The sequence below is a fragment of the Grammomys surdaster genome, unplaced genomic scaffold (assembly GCF_004785775.1).
Source record: "Grammomys surdaster isolate TR1022 unplaced genomic scaffold, NIH_TR_1.0 273, whole genome shotgun sequence".
NCBI lineage: Eukaryota > Metazoa > Chordata > Mammalia > Rodentia > Muridae > Grammomys > Grammomys surdaster.
Window position 1 is genome coordinate 1,543,514 of NW_021604714.1, and position 19,841 is coordinate 1,563,354.

General features: G+C 52.9%; 1 protein-coding gene across 1 annotated transcript in view; it reads right to left on the reverse strand.

Annotated features, from left to right (window-relative positions):
- The window catches only part of Cdh23 (cadherin related 23), a 349,164-nt gene that overhangs the window by 99,981 nt on the left and 229,342 nt on the right, over positions 1-19,841 (reverse strand). The window contains 8 exon segments of the mRNA XM_028776789.1: positions 1,626-1,774; positions 5,320-5,433; positions 7,106-7,258; positions 8,776-8,995; positions 9,845-9,990; positions 10,315-10,504; positions 16,420-16,527; positions 17,851-17,963. Of these exon segments, the coding sequence (XP_028632622.1) occupies positions 1,626-1,774; positions 5,320-5,433; positions 7,106-7,258; positions 8,776-8,995; positions 9,845-9,990; positions 10,315-10,504; positions 16,420-16,527; positions 17,851-17,963 (1,193 nt within the window).

Here is a 19,841-nt window from a genome sequence, read left to right on the forward strand (position 1 = left end):
TTCTAGCCTCATCCTGACCAGACACTTCAGGTAACTGAATGATGTTGTCCTACCCGTTTATGGTTTAGGCTTTACTGGCACTAGCATTTTGGGGCCTTCTTTGTTTTACAATAAACTGCCCTCTCTCCCAGAACAGCTCTCGTGTCTAATCTGTACTGGGGAGGCCAGCAGCAAGCAATCTTGTCTGTCTTCTTTCCTATGAGCCTGGGAGCAGCAGGGAGCCAGATCTTGTCCCAGAACTCACTGTGCCCCACTCACCAAGGTAGCAGATATCAGGTGGGAGCTTGACCCACACTGATTTCTCAGTGTCTCCTGTGACAGCCCTAAAGGAAGGTGGCTCTCTAAGCATGCTACGGAGGTAAGGTCACTGTACCTCGATCCTATATCCTTGTGACCTCAGAGAGAGAGGGGTGCATCTTTGCAGGGCACGTCTAGGGCCTGGGAGAGTGTCCTGGGACTCTGAACACCTGAGAGGTGAGGAGAGCAGGGGTGGAGGTGGGGGATGGGGGGTTGTCACTCAGGGACTCCAGGATGTGAACCCAAGTCTTACGTACATAGAAACCAGCATTTCAGGGCTGGGGAGAAAACCAGCTTCCTCCCTAAACTATCTTAGAACAACCTCACATCCCTTTGCTTCTTCAACTCCCTGAAAAGCCTCAGGCTAAAAGGTAGGAATGAGGCTCCCTCATGACCTGCTCTGATGCCTTTATTTGGGTGGGCTACAGTTTCTGGGGTACCTATCAGTGAGCTGAAGGTGGCAGGTACTAAGCAAGGGTGGAGCCCTACTGCCTCATGGTGGTGGTGGGGCTCTAATTCTTTCTTAGCTGAGGCCAGAGGAAGGGACCCATTTCCTCCCTCCCTCTGGAGCCAGCTGCTGGAATCCTGCATGCCTCTGGTCTTCCTGGACTCTATTGAGAATCGGCTTTCTGAGCCTCTCCTGACAATCCACAGTGCTCACACGGGGAGGTAGACACACTCCTACTTCCTACTCTTCCCCGTCCCCCCACCCCCAACCCCAGCTAGGAAACAGGCCGTAGTGGCAGGCTCATCTTTGCTGAGTTGACTCACCCTTGGGGTGAGTTGAAACACTGAGGCTGGTGAAACAGGCCATTCATTCCCTGTCTTCCCTCCCTGCAATTGAGAGCCCCTCCTCCCTCTGTGTGTGTGTGTGTGTGTGTGTGTGTGTGTGTTGCACTTCGTTTTCAGGGTCCTCCCTCTGGGCTTTTTAGCTGTGGCTCCTATGCTGGGCCCAGGAGCCCTTTCTTCTGCCTGCTTTCTTCCAAGAGGGGAGCCCAGCCAAGAAGCCATGAAAGACGCTCTGTTCTGGCCATGCTGGGCCCTGGCTCCCTCTCTCCTTGATTCCTTTCCAGGAAAGAGTTACTTCCCTCTCCCCACTGCTTTGAAAGGCTCTGGGGGAGGCCAAGGTGTGGCAGGGCCCTGTCCTCAGCTAACACAGACTGGGGGCTACTCTTCCCAGAAGGGAGGAGGGACCATTTTTCTTGAAGTACAAGCCACTTCCAGCCCACCCTGGACCCCTGCTGTCCCCACCCCTTATGGCATGATGCTACTGAGCCTGTCCCCTCAGGGCAGAGCAGAGTCCTGCCTGGCCCTAGCCTGCCACCTACCTGTACAATGCTGTGGCCCTCTGGGATGTCTTCTGGGACACTGGCCTCATAGCTGCTTTGCAGAAAGATGGGCCGGTTGTCATTCACATCCAGAACTGTGACAAACACGGTGGCTGTACCTGTGCGTCGCTTGCCTACAGGGCCATTGTCTATGGGAGTGAAGGAGAACAGGCGTTAGAAACTTTGTACTCCCGGCCATCAGCCCGAGTTACACCATCCTACACCAGTCTCAAGGGATGGTGGCTCACTGCCCTTCCAGATCATCAACAACACTAACACAACCCCAGGGCTGACATAATGCCATGGTCAGGCAGAGACTTGTCTGGCTCATTCAGTCTTCACAACAACCTAGAGAAGCAGGCAGGATTCTCCTTCCCGACGACATACAGCTTAAGGCACTAAAGAAGGCGGGGGTGGGGAGGGACGGTCGAATCTTCAGAGCCTATGAACACTATTCATTTCATAAAGGGGCCTTTGGAGACATAATTAAGTTGAAGATCTGGAAGGGAGGTCAGTCCTCTTATCTATTTAACCAGTGATTAAATGACTTAGAAGATACTGTGCTCTGATCACAGCGCGTGCCGTAGCTCCTCGTGGGAAGCCAAGGCAGGAGGATTATTAGAAACAAAGAGAAGGGCAGGTGAGGTAGGGCCATGAACCAAGGACCCCAAGACCACCGGACATAGAGGAGCCAGGAAGGATTCTTCCCAGAGGCTGTGAAGGGACTGTGGCTCTGCCAACACCTAGAATCAGAGGTATCACATCTGTGCTTTTTTATGCCTTGCCCCTAAAGGCAGTGTCTTCCCAGGATGCAGTCAAGATGGGCAGAGGGCAGAGCAGGACAGAGCCAGCCGGGCACGGCTGAGCTGGGAGGGGAGTTGGCATCTCTGGTTCTAGAGATGGCTCTTTCATGCCACCAATGTTGCCTTAGTTTGTCCCAGCAAGTCCAGGACCCACACAGATGATGAGATATAACATAGCCTGCTGTCAGAGGTGAGGGACATGGGTAAGACACCTGGGCCAGCCACCTCAAGGCCAGGTGTTTGCTGTTCCAGTCATAAATGATGAGCAAAATGTGGGCCCAGCGACACCTCGTGTCTCATGTCTCAAGAGACTGAACATCTGAACTTTGGAATAAAGGCTTTAAAAAAATGTTATCCACTAAGTCTTGCTGTTCCTTATTAAGCACTGGGCTGGCCAGATTAGCATGTCTCCAGGATGAACTTGGTCTTCAAACCTAAGGCATGCTGGGACTTAGCAGGAGCCAGCCAGGGTGGACACAAGAACCACAGCCCTACCTGGGCAAGCTGCTGAAAGTCCTCCCCAGAGGGTGACATTCTTCCTCACTTTTGTGTGTCCCAGCCCAGACACTCCCAGGGGGGAAAGGGGTGGTGGGGTTGGCTGGGAGCCAATAGTGACTTCATTTTTTTTCCAGTTGAGCATAAACTGGGGTGCAGGTCACTCACCCCAGGGTGGCCCCTTTTCTAGGCTCCTCTCTGTGGTGATTTGAATAGGGTTGGCCCTCAAAGATCCATGAGTTTCGATACTTGGTCATAGGGAGTGACACTGTTAGGAGGTGTGGCCTTATTAGAGTAGGGGTGGCCTTGTTGGAGAAAGTGTGTTATATAGGCGGGCATTGAGGGCTCCTATGCTCAGGTTCTGCCCAGTGCATGGAATCCAGTCTCCTCCTGGCTGCCTTTTGATCAAGATGTAGAACTCCTGGCTTCTCCAGCACCAAGTCTGCCCGGATGCTGTAAGCCAGCCCCAAGGAAATGTTGTCTTTGTAAGAGTTGCCTTGGTCACGGTGTCTGTTCACAGCAGTAAAACCCTAACTAAGACAGTCCCTCTCATCCCAAGGGCTCTGCCTCTGCTGAGGATGCTGAGCTGGGAGACCTTCATAAAGGATGGGACCAAACCCCTCTTCTGGCTCTAGCTGGGTGATGGCTCCCCAAAACACAGTGTCTTCCCAGGCTGCACTCAGGATGGGCAGAGGGCAGAGCAGGACAGAGCCAACCGGGAACAGCTGAGCTGGGAGGGTGGGGGAGCAGCATAGCTTCTTCCTGCTTACCCAACAACCTCCACAAACACCTCCTGGGAGGGGCTCCTGGGAGGATCAGGAGTCGCTGGGGGTGGGAACACGGGCCTCCTTACACCATTCTTCCCTCCAGAGAAGTGCCCCAGGGGCTTCCTACTGCTTAGGGAGCAAAGACCGAGCTTTTAACTCAAGATTCAGATTTCTGTATCCTTTCCTATCTGATTCTAGCTTGTGCTTCCAGAGCATGCTATACCTTGGGTTACTGGCCAGTGTGTACTGGGAAACACACACACACACACACACACACACACACACGCACCCCTCATACCTTTCTTGCTTACCCATCAGCACATCCTACCTTTCCTGGGAGGATCACACCCAACCCCTCCCCTCCATGCTGAGGCTTGGAATTGCCAATGGTTGGGATACTGTCTTAGTTAGGGTTTTACTGCTGTGAATAGATACCATGACCAAGGCAACTCTTTTAAGGACAACATTTAATTAGGGCTGGTTTACATGTTCAGAGGTTCAGTCCATTACCATCAAGGCAAGAGCACGACAGCATTCAGGCAAATGTGAGGCTGGAGAAGGAGTCAAGAGTTCTACATCTTCATCCAAAGGCAGACAGGAGAAGACTGGCTTCCAGGCAGCTAGGATGAGGGTCTTAAAGCTCACACCCATAGTGACACACCTACTCCAACAAGGCCACACCCACTCCAACAAGGCCACACCTACTCCAACAAGGCCACACCCACACCAACAAGCCCACACCCACTCCAACAAGGCCACACCTACTCCAACAAGGCCACACCCACACCAACAAGCCACACCCACTCCAACAAGGCCACACCTACTCCAACAAGGCCACACCCACACCAACAAGGCCACATCCACTCCAACAAGGCCATACTCACTCCAACAAGGCCACACCTTCTAATAATGTCACTTCCTGGGCTAAGCATACTCATACCACCACAGATACCCTCACCCTCACCCCATCACCTTGCCTGTAGCTCTAGAGATCAACAACTTACAGACACACCTGAGCATACCTCACTTCCCTAGTCATAATGAAGTGCCCAGGTACTAGCACAGGCCAGATGGAACTGACCATAGCTTGTTTAAAGGCTTCCAGTAGCCAGGCTGGAGCGAGGGCCAGTACTGCCTTCTCTACTGCTACATTTGAACCTGGGAGGATGCTGAACTGAGGTAGCTGTAAAGAATAGCCACCGTGGTCCAGACAATAACACAATCAACACCTAGGCACAGAGCAACCAAAGCAGGAAGACATAGGTCCAACAGTGTCCCCAGCCCTGGCTGTCACTGCCCGTTTATTTTAATTTTTGATGTTTTAATAAAGGGTCTCATGTAGCCCAGGCTGGACCCAAACTTGCTGTGAGGTTGGGAATGGTCTCGAACTCTTGATTCTTCCATCCCTATCTCCCCAGTGTTAGGATCACAAATATGTACCATCATGCATGGATGTATGATGCTCATATGTCTCCTGTCTTCCCTCCCTGCTTTGCTTTCTAGCATAGGGAGCACAGGATAGAAGCCACCTACCCCACAGTGCCCTGTGAGTGTGGTGGGCCTGGCTCCCCAGTGTGAACTCTGCTGGGAACAGCCATGCAGACAGCACGTAGGGCAGCTAGTACTTACCTATGGCCTCCAGCACCAGCGTGTACGCAGCTGTGGTTTCACGGTCCAGGCCGACCACGGTTCTCACCACGGCATCACGGTAGCCCACACTAAACTTCCCGTCCACGTTTCCCGCTGCAGGCAGAAGGGAGGGAAGACTTAGGTTGTTCAGGAGAGCTCTACAAGGAGAGGCACCATGACTCTCCTCCTAAGTGGGAACCTGCACAGGGTCCCTCAGAGGACGCTCTTACAGGTGGAGGACACAGCTTGTGTGAGCACCTACTGTGTACTAGGAACTCCAATTATGGAGCAGTTCACTTAACCTCCACTTGATCTGAGGTTCTGTGCCCTGTCCCGGGCTCCTCCTGTATGTTCACTCTGGAGCGTGAGTCCTGCCATATTGCCCTGGCATCTCTTTCAGAGGAGACTGAGCAGCTGACTTGGGTAAGAGACTTTTTTTTTTTACACATGGCTAAGGACTGACTGGGGTAGAGGGTGTGAATTTCCCAGGACCCTCATCTTTGGGGATAGTGAGGGGCTGAAGGACTACAGCTCTCTGGGATGGAATTCATGGAGGACTGGAATGGAGTAGAGGAACATGTGGACAGGAGACAAGTGGCTCGGTGTCCCTGGATGATGGTCCCCTTGTTGGGTGGAGCCAGGGAAGGTACTCTCTGAGACCAGTAAGAGAGAAGCCTTCTGTGTGAGCAGGCTGCAGTACAGCACTCCAGACAGCAGAGGGAGCTACTGTACTGTGCTTGGAACAATTGAGGCAGTGCAATTGGTTGGAGATTGACAATCTAGAAGGGTAAGGCAGGCGAGCAGGAAGAGTCACGTTTCAGGTGCTCTTTACGTGGTTTGCCCCTGAGGGAAAGACCCAGAAGTCAACTTCCAGGCTCCTCAAGTGTATCTTCCGCAAGAGACAGAACCCAGCTCTGCATGAGGCCGGGAGGAAATAAAGAGCAATCAGTGTTAGTGTCAGAAGCTCTAGGCTGATGTCATGTCTCACCAAATACGGCTTCCTGGAATGGTCTCTGGGCTAGGAGGTGGGCATGAAGAGGGAAGGACAGGAGAGCCTGGGAAGGAGAGCCTGCGGTCTGAAAAGCCACGGTGGCTAACAGAGCTATCCATGACACACTAACAGAGCTATCCATGACACGTGAGCTTGGGATCCCTCACTGCCGGGGAGAGGCGTCAGGGAGGGTAGTGTGTACACTGCGTATGTGTACAGGTATGTGTGCGTAGATGTAATATATACACAACAGGGCTCCAGATGGCTCACAGGCAGAAAGAGGCGGTTATGGGAGGGTCATGAGGGATGTGTCCTAGTGCCCGTCAGGTGGGTCAGGCATTGAGGAAAGCGGAACATGGTTTATAGCTCATGAGATGACAACCCCAGAGCATGTTTTCCATTTCTCATGGGGTTCCACCACCATGGCAGGTTCACTGTCTCCAGAGAGCCAGGACAGGGCCTCGTCAGCTTTGGCTACAACTCCATTGAACATGTACCAGCCAAAACTAATCCATTTAGGGGTTTGCAATCATCTGCCTCTCGACAAATAGTTCTCATGAGTCCCTGGGGAAGGATTCCTGCAGTGACTGCTTTCTGAAGTGGGGTGAAGGGACACCCCAGTCAACACTCTGTCCCCCTCTGCCTACGCCCAGTACACCTTCAGCCTCGAAGCTCCCTGGGAACTAGGAGCAAGCCCTCAGGGAGGCAGGGAGGTAGAGGCTGATGCCTGCCACCCGTCCATGCTTCTGTCTCTGCCTGGTCCAGGTCCCTGTCAGGCGGAAGGGCGGTCAGTACCTGTGATGAAGTAGCTGAGCTCCGCATTGAGGCCCACGTCATTGTCTGTGCAGTTCAGCCAGACCACCCGGAACTCACGGGGAACGTCCTCAGACACGGACACGTTGTACACGGCGGGGAAGAAGGTGGGCGTCTCATCGTTCACATCCAACACTGAAAATTGAAGGAACATGCTGGCCTAGGCCAGGCTACTGCTGTAGATGGCTGGGGCCACACTGCAAGGGTTCCCAAGGGGGTGGTGGGTTCCGGGGGGGCCTAGGTGTCAGTGCTGTCTGGTCATGAACCCAGGAGGCTCGTATAGTGGCTGAGTCATCCAGGTTCAAGCTCACCAGAGCTGGCACTCACAATACACACTATCCTTGAGTGTCAGATGGAGGGCACGGAGCATCCCCACTCCCGGTATGTACTTAACAAAACCAACAGCAACAATAAAAACAAACACTGTGGTTTTCTCACACAGTCCAGAGCAACACACCTCAGCATTGTGTCCCCACCCCCTACAGCATCATTCTGAGGTAGGCATGACCAGCCACACTGTAGGTGAGAGGAGAGAAGCCCAGAGCAGTTGAGTAACTTGTCTGCAATCACACAGCGATACAGCGGAGGGGCTGTGGTCGTGGAGAGCTCTATCATTGTTTGCGAGAGGGATTGTGGGGGATCCCAGGAAGCTGGCTCTGAACTTTGTCCTTTCTAAAAATTTACTTTCCCTTAAATATTTGTGTGTCCAGTCTTTCACTGCAGGCCCCTCTTCCTTGGGCATACAGGGCTTAGGGTGGCCCTTACAAGTGATATGCTCTCTGTGGTGTCACTGGGAGAGGTGACAGGCCATTTGTTCCTATCTATGGTTTGTGCTGAGCTTGGAAGAGCTTCTCTGTGGGTCCTCTTTGAAGAGGAGGCACACATCCTGATGATTATTTGCTGAAGAAGTGGGTCCCCAAACCGGCTCCTGGCATCTACAAGGGGGTCTCATATCCACACCAGAGAAGACAGCTGGCTCTGAGACCCTCACTATCCCAGAACTCAACTGAGGAGGACCAGGCTGTGTATCTGTATTAGGCTCACTGCCAGCCTGTTTCCATGTATCCTCTGGATGGAGAGCCAAGAGGGCCATGCCAGGTTAATCCCTGCACATACGTTCCCAGGCTCACTCCTACCTCCAGCCACACACTGCCAAAGTCTCCATCTTCCTCAGAGCTAAAACCCTTACAGATGGGAAATTATATTTCATCATACAGGGTGGGCATAAAGGCATTTGGCCCCAAGGGGTGAAGAATCTGAGAGTGGAGGCTCCTAGCTACCCTCTTCCCACCACAGCCATACCCTTCCATGGTTCCACACGCACAGAATCGGGGGTCTTCTGTACATCTGAGAAAGTACTGCCTTTCCTAAGATGGCAGTCCTGCTTAGAACCCTGAGGTCCCAGCGTCAGCTCTGACCTTCTTTGTCCTTCCTGTGATGGGAGCTTAGGATGGGGGAGAGCGTTGGTGGGGCTCTGGGCGTCAAAGCAACGCTCAGATATAGACAAAGCACAGTGAGCATTTGAAAATAGTAGGGACAGTCAGGACTGGACTGCTGAGCTTCCTACTGGAGAGGGAGCCCGATAGCCACTGTATGGCCGGTCAGTGATGGCATCAGCCCAGACCCAGCTCCTGGCAGGAGTCACCCCTCACCGCGGATGGTGAGGGTACTGGTGGAGCTCTTGGTAGGTGTGCCCGCATCACTGGCCACCACCCGCAACTGGTACTCGGCGATGCGCTCCCGGTCCAACTCGGCCGTGGTCGTGACCACGCCACTGGTGCTGTTGATGACAAAGTCCATGCGGGGCATGCCCACCTGCATGCGATAGGACACCAGCCCATTCAGGCCTTCATCCAGATCGATGGCCACCACCTGGGGGAAAGCAGAAGCTGCGTGAGGGGGTGGATGTTGGGATAAGTACTTCTTTCCTGGGAGTGACTTCCAGAGCTTGGTGCGTCAGACACACCTGCTCCCCTGTGAGCCTCAGGTCTGGCCACTGTCCCCAGGGCAGCCTTCACTCAGCAGGATGTCAGAGCTGGACACTTCGTAGACGATCTCCAGACCAAATGGAACCGCGTGAGACGGGGTGAGAAAGACTTGCTAGGACCAGATCCAGACCCCTGATTCTTGCCCTTCAACCCCTGTGATCCTTTTAGAAAGAGCTTCCAGCCTCCAGTAGGCCCTGGGCTCCTATATTTTGCCATGGCCCAGAACCTTCTGTCCTTCTCCAGCCCTTAGGATGCCAGTTGGGAGTACCACTCAGCCCAAGGACCCTTTCATCTCCTTGGCCGTGGCTTTACATCCTCCAGAACCAACTCTCCTCTCTGCTTTATGAGCTAAAATAGAGACATATCAATGCTATTCATATTAATGCCACATGAAGATTTTGTTTGGGATAAAGTCAGATAAAGCTCCCCCCCAGGTCCCACAGTTCCAGCGCTGGTCGTTTCTGTTTCTGTCTGATCCTATTCCTTGCTCTGGCTTCCATCTCTCCAAGTCTGCCAGTTTTTTCAGACTCAGGGCTCAAGCGTCTGTCCCTAGGGGCCTCCCAGACTACCTCAGCCACCACATCCCTGGGCACCAGTTGTCCCAGGCCACTTGGCTTATGTACTGTTGAGGATCTTGACTGGCATCCCCAGCCCTCATGAAAATGCTTTGCATGAAGCACACGGGGATTCCCCCTTGGCTCACAAGGGACAAGGCGAGGTGAGCCACACTTACTTGGTAGACAGAGACCCCCGCAGGGGTGCCCTCAAGAACCTCAGCCACAAAAGGCAGGTTCTGAAAGGTGGGGTCGTTGTCATTGAGATCCAAGAGGTTCACAAAGACTGTGGCACTGCTGGTGGCCTTCAGAGGGGGCCTGCCACCTGAAAGGACAAGGCGGGGGGGGGGGCAGAGACGGAAGAATGGGTATCAGAGAAAAATGATGGAGAAAAGGAGGAATATACAGACCCCCATCCAGCTCCCCCGGTGTCCCTGTAAGGAGGAGCTTAAGCCTTGGGTCTCCTCCCAGTTCCTCCCTTCCATAGGGGGCCCTGGGGACGGCCACATCTGGGATGTAGACACCAATCTATTCTTAGTAAGGAGATAGCCCTCCCGAGCAGGCTCCAGGACCTAAGACCACCCATGGGGGCATCCCCAAAGGCCTCTGTCTATGTGGAAGCACGGGGAGGGTGGTGTAGGATCCGTACAGTCTGTGACAGAGACAACGATCTTGCGCATAAGCTCCGCCTCCACGGGATCAGGGTTCTCGCGGTCCAGCATGACGTGGGTGGTGCGGATCTTGCCTGTGGTGCTATTCAGACTATAGAACTTGTTGGGGGGATGGATGCTGTACACCAAGGTGCCGTTCTCCCCCAGATCTGGGTCCACAGCTACCACCTGCCCAGGAAGGAACAGACCTCTTACTGAGTTACCCTGCAGTCCAGGGCCCAGCCCTGAGCACAGGTGCAGGAGCAGGCATGGGGCTCTCTTGCCCAGTGAGGGCTCTGTTAGGAACAGGAAGTTCTAAAGGTCACGGAATCCACCAGTATTAAACTCTGGGTTCTCCAGCATCTTCACTGATCAGCTGACTATAGGGAAGTCCCTTTCTTATTCAAGTGTGGCTGCCTCATGTAAAACAGTGGGATGGGTAGGCGGAAGGAGGGTGGCTAGGGACAGGGTTCCGTTGGTAGAGCGCCTGCCTATCATTCATGCAGCCCTGGACTCCATCCTCAGTACCACATAAACCAACGACTGATAAAGCTGACTTCTTAGGACTCAGGGGTTGGAAGCAAGGGGATCAGAAATTCCAGGCTTGGGGGCTGGGAAGGCTGGGAATTCTGCCCCTCTACTGAGCTTTGGGGAGCCCTGGGCTGTGGAAGCTAAACAGTTATCAGAAGGCCTTTTACTTCTCCCTCTGGCAGTTCCGATAGTTGAAAAGCCACTGGGGCTCTGTGATATCAAGGCCTGGGCAGGGAATCATTAGCTGGTATCCCCTTTCGGGGAGTTGGGGCGGGGGAGCAAAGCCCAGAGATACATGAGCCAGGCTCAAGGTCACACAGCATCAGCCTTGTGCTGATCCTGTTCCCTCTCTGGTAGTCTCCCAGAGTCCGGAGACAACAGTAGCTCTCAGCCCTCAATCCACCCTCCCTCTGTGTTACAGAACCATGATGACATCACAGGTAGACAGGATCGTGGTGGGGGTGCGTGGGGGGTGACAGAGGAGGACGGCTGTAGTCCTAGGGGCTGCATCAGGACAATGTCATTAACTTCATGATACGGGGCAATGACAGCCAGGGTTGGTCAGCTCCTTCGTCTCACTTGGTGTGAGCTTTTATGCTCTTGCAGCAGAATTTGTCCCTGCTCCGGCTTAATCCCTAGCTGAGGTGTCTCTGGGGTCACTAGACCAGAACAGATAGATATATGACACGTGGCCAGGAGCTCTTACCTGTCACCATTTCTGGGCTCTGGGGGCAGGGAGAGAGGCTTACAGGGCATGTCCCTCGCCAGTGAGGCTCTCTTCAGCATGGGCATCTCATTCCAGACTCCCCTCATCCTGTACTCTTCCTAGCCTTGCAGTAGCTGAGGGGTACAGAGGGGTCCCCACCTTCTGGCCCTTGATTCCTTCACTGTACTGTGACCATATTGTCTCTGGCCTCTATGATGGGCCGCCACCACCCCATTTTACAAAAGGAGACAATCCATCCCAGGCACGATTCAAGCCGGGCTGCATTGTCACTGAGAGACAGAGGGACCAGGCATCCCTTGAGTTTCTGTGGGCCTCGACCGTTACAGAAGGGACATCACTCTTCATCCCTGTCCTTCTGGATGGAGAAACCAAGATGTAAAGCCAAAACAACGTAGGCCAGGTCAGCATGGGTTGTCAATTTCATAGTGAGAGGAATACTACTACAGAGGACTCCCAGAGAGCTGCCCCATACCCCAGATGTGAGTGGGCACTGGCCTTTGGTCAGGGGATGGGAAGGGGACCTGGGAGAAGACAGACCCTGCCTGGAGGCTCCTCCAGGGCAACTCTGTAGACTCACACTCTCCCTCATCTATTTCCCATTTCACGCTCGTCGTTTTTCTCCCGCCTGACGGGGAATAATTCTCTCCCTCTCCCTCTTCTTTATTTTGCTGGAGGGCGTTGAAAGGTTCTAAATCAATGCCCATCAGCAGGTCCTTGAAGGAGGCCACAGGAGAAGCAGAGAGAGCTGGGCCCAAGCTCATTGCAGGGAGAGAGAGAGAAAGAGAGAGACAAGAGAGACATAAGCCTGCGGTGTATGCCCGTTAGGTAGATACCTTTGGAGCCCACATGTCCGGCATACTGAGGCCGGGGGATGCATGTGCTCTGCCAGCTCAGAGGGCACTGAATGAAGGGACACACGGGTACAGGCTCATCTGCCAAAGACTCTGGAGAATCCTGGTTTCCATTACTTTGGGCTTCCGGAGTAACAGCTGTTATATTAAAGTGTCCCTTGGGCCACCAACAGATTCTCCAGTTGAGGAGGAGTCAGTGTAGACACAGCCAGAGGGTGAGTGAAGATGGGGTGAAGCTACCAGCCCAGCAGCTGAACACAGCCTTAAACAGTAAGCATCAGAGATGTACTGCTTAGCTGGGGTGTGTCTGCCTATGGCTCCACAGTGAACCAGAGAGACTGCTGATGGCGGGTGGCAGCTGCCAGGTCCTAGTGCTTTCGGCACTTTGACTAATCAAAACCCAACACAGGGAACTGGGGTGATGGCCCGGTGGACAAAGCAGTTGCCACTCGAGCCCAGTGACCCAAGTTCAAATCCTCAGAATGCGCATAAACCTCATAAGCGAAAGCACATGGTATTCGATTGCCAGACCCTGGGGGCAGGACGCAGGCAGACAGGAGAAGCCCTAGAATCTCTTGGGTCAGATAAGCCTGGAGAATGAGGTGATGAACGACAGGAGACCCTGACTCACTTGAGGTAGAGTGCAAAGTCTGACAGCTAAAGCGGTCATATATTACACACATACACAGCACGACACATACACACACTCACAAGATCTGACCACAGTAGTCTCAACTGGAGATTCTGGCCAGCCCTATTTTCTAGGGAGTGGGAGGGAACACAGAGGACAGTAACCAGTCTAAGGTCACAGAGCTGACAACTGATGTCACTGGAATTAGAACCCAGGTCCTTTAGTACCAGAGGCTGCCCATTTATCCACTAAGCTAGCTTCTTTCTTATACTTAGATAATTTAACACATAAGCCTGGATCATGGAATTTCTCAGAAGGAGACAGTTTGGGGGGGGCAGGGGACAGTGAGCCACTCAGAGGTGGCATTTTTAAGTTAGGATAGATAGAGGGAGGGGTTGTGGCAGAGGTCAGGAAACAGCCTTGTGGGGGATGTGTCAGTGCTCAATCAGGGATAAGTGAGTGTGCAAGCAATGGAAAAGTCAATGTGTGTGTGCGTGTGTGTACATGCATATGTGTGTATATGTGTGTTAATATATGTGGATGCATGTGCATGACATTGTAGGATGGATGTGTGTGCAGATGTGCTTTTGTTAACACATATGTGAGCACATATATGTGTAGGCATGTGGTAGATGTGAGAAGGAAGGTCGAGAGGCAGGCCAGTCCAAGCCACTATCACCTTTTCCTTGGCTCTTCACTAACCATTCTCTGTTACAGCCGCCTTTCCTGTGCCTAACCACAGCCCTGCCTCACCGGGGCTGCAGGGAGACCCCAGGCCCTGGGGCCTTGTCAAAGGCCTTACAATGCTTACAGACGTGTTTTAGGGGTTATGAAACTTAAAGCATTTCTATGGTGATTCTCCTTGAAATGACTTTTCTGTGACCGACTTGATCAGTGAGTAAGCCACTTGATTTCTGGTTTCTTGGCACTCATCACATACATCTGGGAGTTCTACCTAGTTCTGGAACATTCTTACATCTAGAGACTCTAACCTAGAATTTGCCTTTCCGTGTAATTAAACGTCTACAAACTCTACATTTCCTAATATCAAAGCTGCATATTACATTTGCCAGCTGCTTAATGTAACACATTTTTAATTTTGATTTTGCTGTCTTCTTCCTGAGAAGCTCGTGGCTGTAGCCCTGTGTCTGCCATGATGTCTGAGGCCTACATATCTGCTCAAGGTAACCATGAATGGGTCCTGTAGGCTATCAGTGCATGTGTGTGTGTGTGCATGTATGTATGTGTGCATGAGTATGCGTGTATGTTCAGATGCGTGTGTATGTGCATGTATGCGTGCGTGTGTGTGTATGTGTGTGTGTGTGTGTGTGTGTAGAATAGTTGTCTTTCTCTATCACTCTCTGACACATTCCCTAAGACAGGGTTTTTTGTTTTTGTTTTTCGAGACAGGGTTTCTCTGTGTAGCCCTGGCTGTCCTGGAACTCACTCTGTAGACCAGGCTAGCCTCAAACTCTCGAACTCAGAAATCCGCCTGCCTCTGCCTCCCAAGTGCTGGGATTAAAGGCGTACGTCACCACTGCCCAGCAAGACAGGGATTTTGCTGAAGCTGGAGCTAGGCTGTTGGCCAGCAAGCTCCAGCAATCCCGCGTCTGCCCGTCACGGTGCTGGGGTTATGGGCATTTGGGTATAAAGCCACGCCCAGCTTTTTATGAGTACTGGGAAATATGTGTGCTAATATATGTGCATGTGGATATAGGATGGATGTATGTAGATGTGTTTTTGTTAACACATGTGTGAGCACATGTATGTTATGTGTGTGGTAGATGTCAAGGCCAGTCCCAACCAATATGAATATGAAGTATTGTGAGCAGACGCTCTCACTGCTGAGCCATCTCTCCACCCTGACTCTGGTTTTTGCACTGTGTAAGATGGAGCCAGTGGTGAGTCTGGGCAGCGCATGCCCTGAGGCCCCTCTGGAGGTAGAGCCTCCACTCAAAGCCCTAACACAAAGCCCGTGGTGGCTGAGGGCTTCTGAAGTCTAACCCCTCTCAGAGAGTATCTCCATCACTTGGCTTTCAATCTCCTTTGGGAGGAATTTTCCAGAAACACAATGACAAATAGATGGTTCAGAGGTGGGCATTCCAGAGCCGCTCTTGGGATCCCAGGTTTGGAGATTATTTTGAACCTGCACCAGGGTGCCCACAAGGTGGCAGCAGAGAGTGCCTGTGGGACTCAGCACCTTAGAGGCCCCTGCAAGAATCCCAGCCAGAGATTTCGAACTGTAGCCCCCAGCTTTGAAAACCCATGCATTCTAGATCACCCGCCCTGTCTTGCTGCTTGGGATTCTCTGGAAGGGGACCATATGAACAGCTGAGGACCACTCAGATCTTGAACATGTAGAAGCACTGGATGACCACACCCCCTTCCCTCTCTGTCCTTCCTTCCAGGTCTCCACTCTCCACATCTGGTCCAGGTAGAGCCTGTCACTTTCAGGATCTCACCACAGTGCAGCGCGAGAACCCTGAGCTCGAGGCCCCAGATGTGTGTGGGGCAGGTTCTCAGAGTCTGATGCACAGCTACTGACCTGCCCCAGTCTACACAGATTCTTCAGTTCTTCAGGGCCTAGGGCTCTGCCAGGTATCCTGTGAGTCTACAGAGGGACAAGGGCTGGGCCAGGTAGGTTCTAAATCCTCACTGAAAAGCCAGCAGGCCTGAGTTCAAGTCCTGGCACTACCTCTCACTGGTTCTGGGGCCTTGAGCTCTGAGTCCTGCTGTCAGGGGGGAGAATCCTGAGAATGAGAATGAGAGAGATTTCATGAGGCATTCTTGGGGTAGTATAGGACAGAACAGGCATTCGGTCAACAGGACTATTGAGAGCTGTCAGAGTTCATGTCCATCACAGGACTGTTGGGTGGCAGAAGGCCAGACATTTGGGGACCAGCCTTCCCTGATGAGGGTAAATTGAGTTGAAAGGTTAGTGGAGGAAAGGCTTACAAATGTGAATCTGAGAGTTGGGTAGAGCAAGTGGGCCATAGGCCTTGCCTGTCTTCAGCTGCTCTTGCAAGCTAGCTTCCACTCTGGGGCCCAGCATCTCTGACTGTGTTTCCTTTCCCTGCTTTAAGTCCTGAACATAGCAGGTACACACAGGACATGGGGTGAACACCTAGCATCCCCTGCCAGAGAATCCCTGGGGTGAGCTTCAACCTCATGCTGAGGTAGCCCTGGGGGCTGACATGGGACAGAACTACCCAGGCCAATGGCTGCAGTGCCTCAGTGGTAAAGGACATGGGCCAGCTTGGGATGAAACACCAAGCCCAGGAGTCTCTGCAACAGGCCAGGGGATCCTGGTGGGAGTCTATCTACCATGGTAAGGTTGCCTGGCAGTTGCTGTGTCTCTACGTACCGTGGTCACATCAGAGTCTGGAGGTGTCATCTCTACCAGGTTGATGTAGTAGGGAGCATCTTTCCAGGTAGGGTGGTTGTCATTGATGTCTAGGAGGGTGACGTTCACCTGTGGACCACAAGGGGGCGCTGTGGTCTGTGACGGCCAACAAGGGCAAGGGCAGCAGAGTCAGGGGTACCCAGAGGTCTGGGTTCCAACAGCTCTGCTGGTCTGCTTATTTCAAGGAGAGCCTAGCGTGTCGGGGACAAGGTGGGGCTAGGTCCCTGCTGAAGGAGGGGGCGTAGGTACTGTCCCAGGAGGAGGCAGAGAATGGATGAGGTATCTGAAATCTTCATTGTGATCCAGACTTCTCTTAGCCACTTGGTCTTGGGGGAAGGGCCCTCCCGCCCATTTGGGAACCCGAGAGGATCCTTTGAGCTTCCCAGTGTCAGACACAAAGGAAGTGAGTTTTCTCCTCACCTCCAGTTAGCAGGGCCAGCCAAGTGAAGCCAACCCCAGCCCAGTTCCTCAGGCCTGGCAAGAACGGGGCAGCTTCCCAGGGAGCAAGGTGAAGCAAGCGGCCTCCAGAGGGAGCCCAGGGCAGCGTGGGGAATACGGACTGGATATGGCTGGAGCGACAGGTCACCCCACTGTGGTTGTTCATGTCTCGGGGCCCCTTTGTGCTCCTCACTGTCCCTGTCCTCCCTCTGCCACCAGGAGCCCACTTAGGACCCCTGAGCTTCTCTCTCCCCCTCGAGGCTCCTTTGTGGTGAGGTGGCCTTGCTAGGCTCCTGAACCATCCCAGAGGAAAGCAGGGAAACTCAGCACTATAGGCCCTGAAGGGCCCTGACTCTTGCACTAGTTGGCTCTTCCTCATAGGAATTGAGGCTTTGGCTGAGATGTTCTGGAGAGCATGAGAGGATTCTGGGGCTCACGTCCTCTGTCACTTGCTATTCCGCTGGGCCTTTGGAATGGCATGAAAATATTATTCTATTGTGCCCCCCCCCCCAGTGTCCTGTGTTCTGCTGGCAAGGCCTTCCTTTCCCCTGGCCGCTCTCTGCAGATGCCACCTCATAATGTCTCACCCTGGTTCAGGACATAGTACCCAGAGGCCTGAAGGTGAGCAGGGAGGAGGGACCTGGTCAGCAGGGAGGAGGGACCTGGTCAGGAGGGAGGAGGGACCTGGTCAGCAGGGAGGAGGGACCTGGTCAACGGGGAGGAGGGATCTGGTCAGCAGGGAGGAGGGACCTGGTCAACGGGGAGGAGAGACCTGGTCAGCAGGGAGGAGGGACCTGGTCAGCAGGGAGGAGGGACCTGGTCAGCAGGGAGGAGAGACCTGGTCAGCAGGGAGGAGGGACCTGGTCAGTAGGGAGGAGGGACTTGGTCAGCAGGGAAGAGGGACCTGGTCAGCAGGGAGGAGAGACCTGGTCAGCAGGGTAGGGATGTACTCACGGTGGCAATGCCAGTTTTCTGGTTGTGGCCCACACCCCCGTCCACAGCACGCACAATGAGAATGTATTCAGCTTTGGTCTCTCGGTCCAGCAGAGACGTGGTGGTGATCTCTCCTATTGGACAAGAGGAGGATGAGCGGGGTGGGGCTAGGGTGCAGGGAGAAGGAAGCAGACAGAGATATACTTGCAAGCTGCAGTTGGCCGGTCATGGCAGCCATGGCCTCTGCAGCTGCACTGGGCCCATCTGTGTGCTTGAGAAAGGAAAGCACCTGCATTTCAGAGGGGACCCAAGAGCTGAGAAGCAGTACCCCGCCGTGAGGCAGTTTGCAGATACGAGGCAGGGACTGGCAGAGTAGGAGGGCCACTTAGCACCAGACTCACTCACAGATACCTCTGGCTTAGATGTGATGGGATTTTTCTGGATTTATCGGTACAATCTAGTTACTTCAGTCCCCTGTGCCTCAGTTTTCATACCTGTCCAAAAGGGAACTATGGCAGGACAATTTCACAATAGGGCGGTTGTGGAGGTCATTTAGTTAATGTCATGAAAATCCTCAAACTAGCCTCAGGCTCTATCTAGGCATAGAGTCACTGGGAGTACAGTCACCAGTGGCAGGAGGGGGACAGCTCAGACTGAAGTTCACACGGGCTTTAACTTGTGGCTCAGTCCTGGGCATGCAAGCCTACAGTGCACAAGCGTACAGTGTGCAAGCTACAGTGTAAGAGCCTACAGTGTGTGAGTTACAGTGTGCGAGCCTACAGTGTGCAAGCTACAGTGTGTGAGCTACAGTGTATGAGGCTACAGTGTGCAATCTTAGAGTGTGCGAGCCTACAGTGTGCAAGCCTACAGTGTGAGCCTACAGTGTGAGTGCCTACAGTGTGCAAGGGTACAGTGTGTAAACCGACAGTGTGTTATAGTCTGTGAGCCTACAGTGTGTGTTACAGTGTGCAAGCCTACAGTGTGTGACCTTAGAGTGTGTGAGCCTACAGTGTGCATGCCTACAGAGTTCTGAATTAACAGTCATAATATACTTTCCCAGTTACCCTTCATTAGTGTAATGATACCAGCAGAATTTTTTTTAGTGTGCAAACAGTTATTAACAGACAAGTTTAAAATCGACTACAATTTCTTTCAGCTGTTTTTGGCTGTCCTTTGTTATTGAGGTCACCTTGGTAGTCCTTTATTTGCTTCTTGGTGTGTGTGTGTTTTCATGTGTGTGGATGCCAATTGAAAACCTTGAGTGCTGCATCTCATGGGACACGGGACTAACTGCTTAGACTAGGCAGGGTGGGTGGTGACTCCTGGGAATCCGTCTGTCTGTCTCCCTGGCACTGGAGAACAAACAAGTACCACTGTGCCTGACATTTTTATGCAAGTTCTGGGAATTGAACTCAGGCCCTCAGGCTGCGTGATAAGCACTTTACCGACAGAGTCATTGATCTCCCAGCCCACTTGGTAATCTTGTACCTGTAAGTGTTTGACAAACAGCTCCCCAAAGAGAACAAAAGCCATTTGTTGATTTCTGTGGTATAAAGACTCCCACTAGGACCAAATCAAGTCACTGATGCCATGGCTTTGACCACGGCATTCCCAGAGCAGCTACGGGCCAGCGGAGCTGGGCACATCACTATAGCCAGGACAAGCCCCAGCCCATGGTGTTACCAGGGAGGGGTTCTACTTGGAGAGCAAAGACCCAGATGTGAGTTCTGTCTGTAACCTTCCTGGAATGGTCGTCCCGGGAAGGAGGCTGAAGCTCTTTGAGGCTCAGTTTTCTCACTGTCAGAAGGGAGGGGCTCAGAATGCCTTCCGGTTGGAGCTGTTACAAAGATAAAGAGTGGAGCTAGGGTATGGCTCCATTAGTAAAGGACCTGCTCTGCAAGCGTGAGGACACAAGTTCAACCCATGTTAAAGCCTGGTAGGGTAGCACGTATTTGGAATCCGAAAGCTGTGGGGAAGGCGGAGACAGGAGGATCCCCGGAGCTCATTGGTTA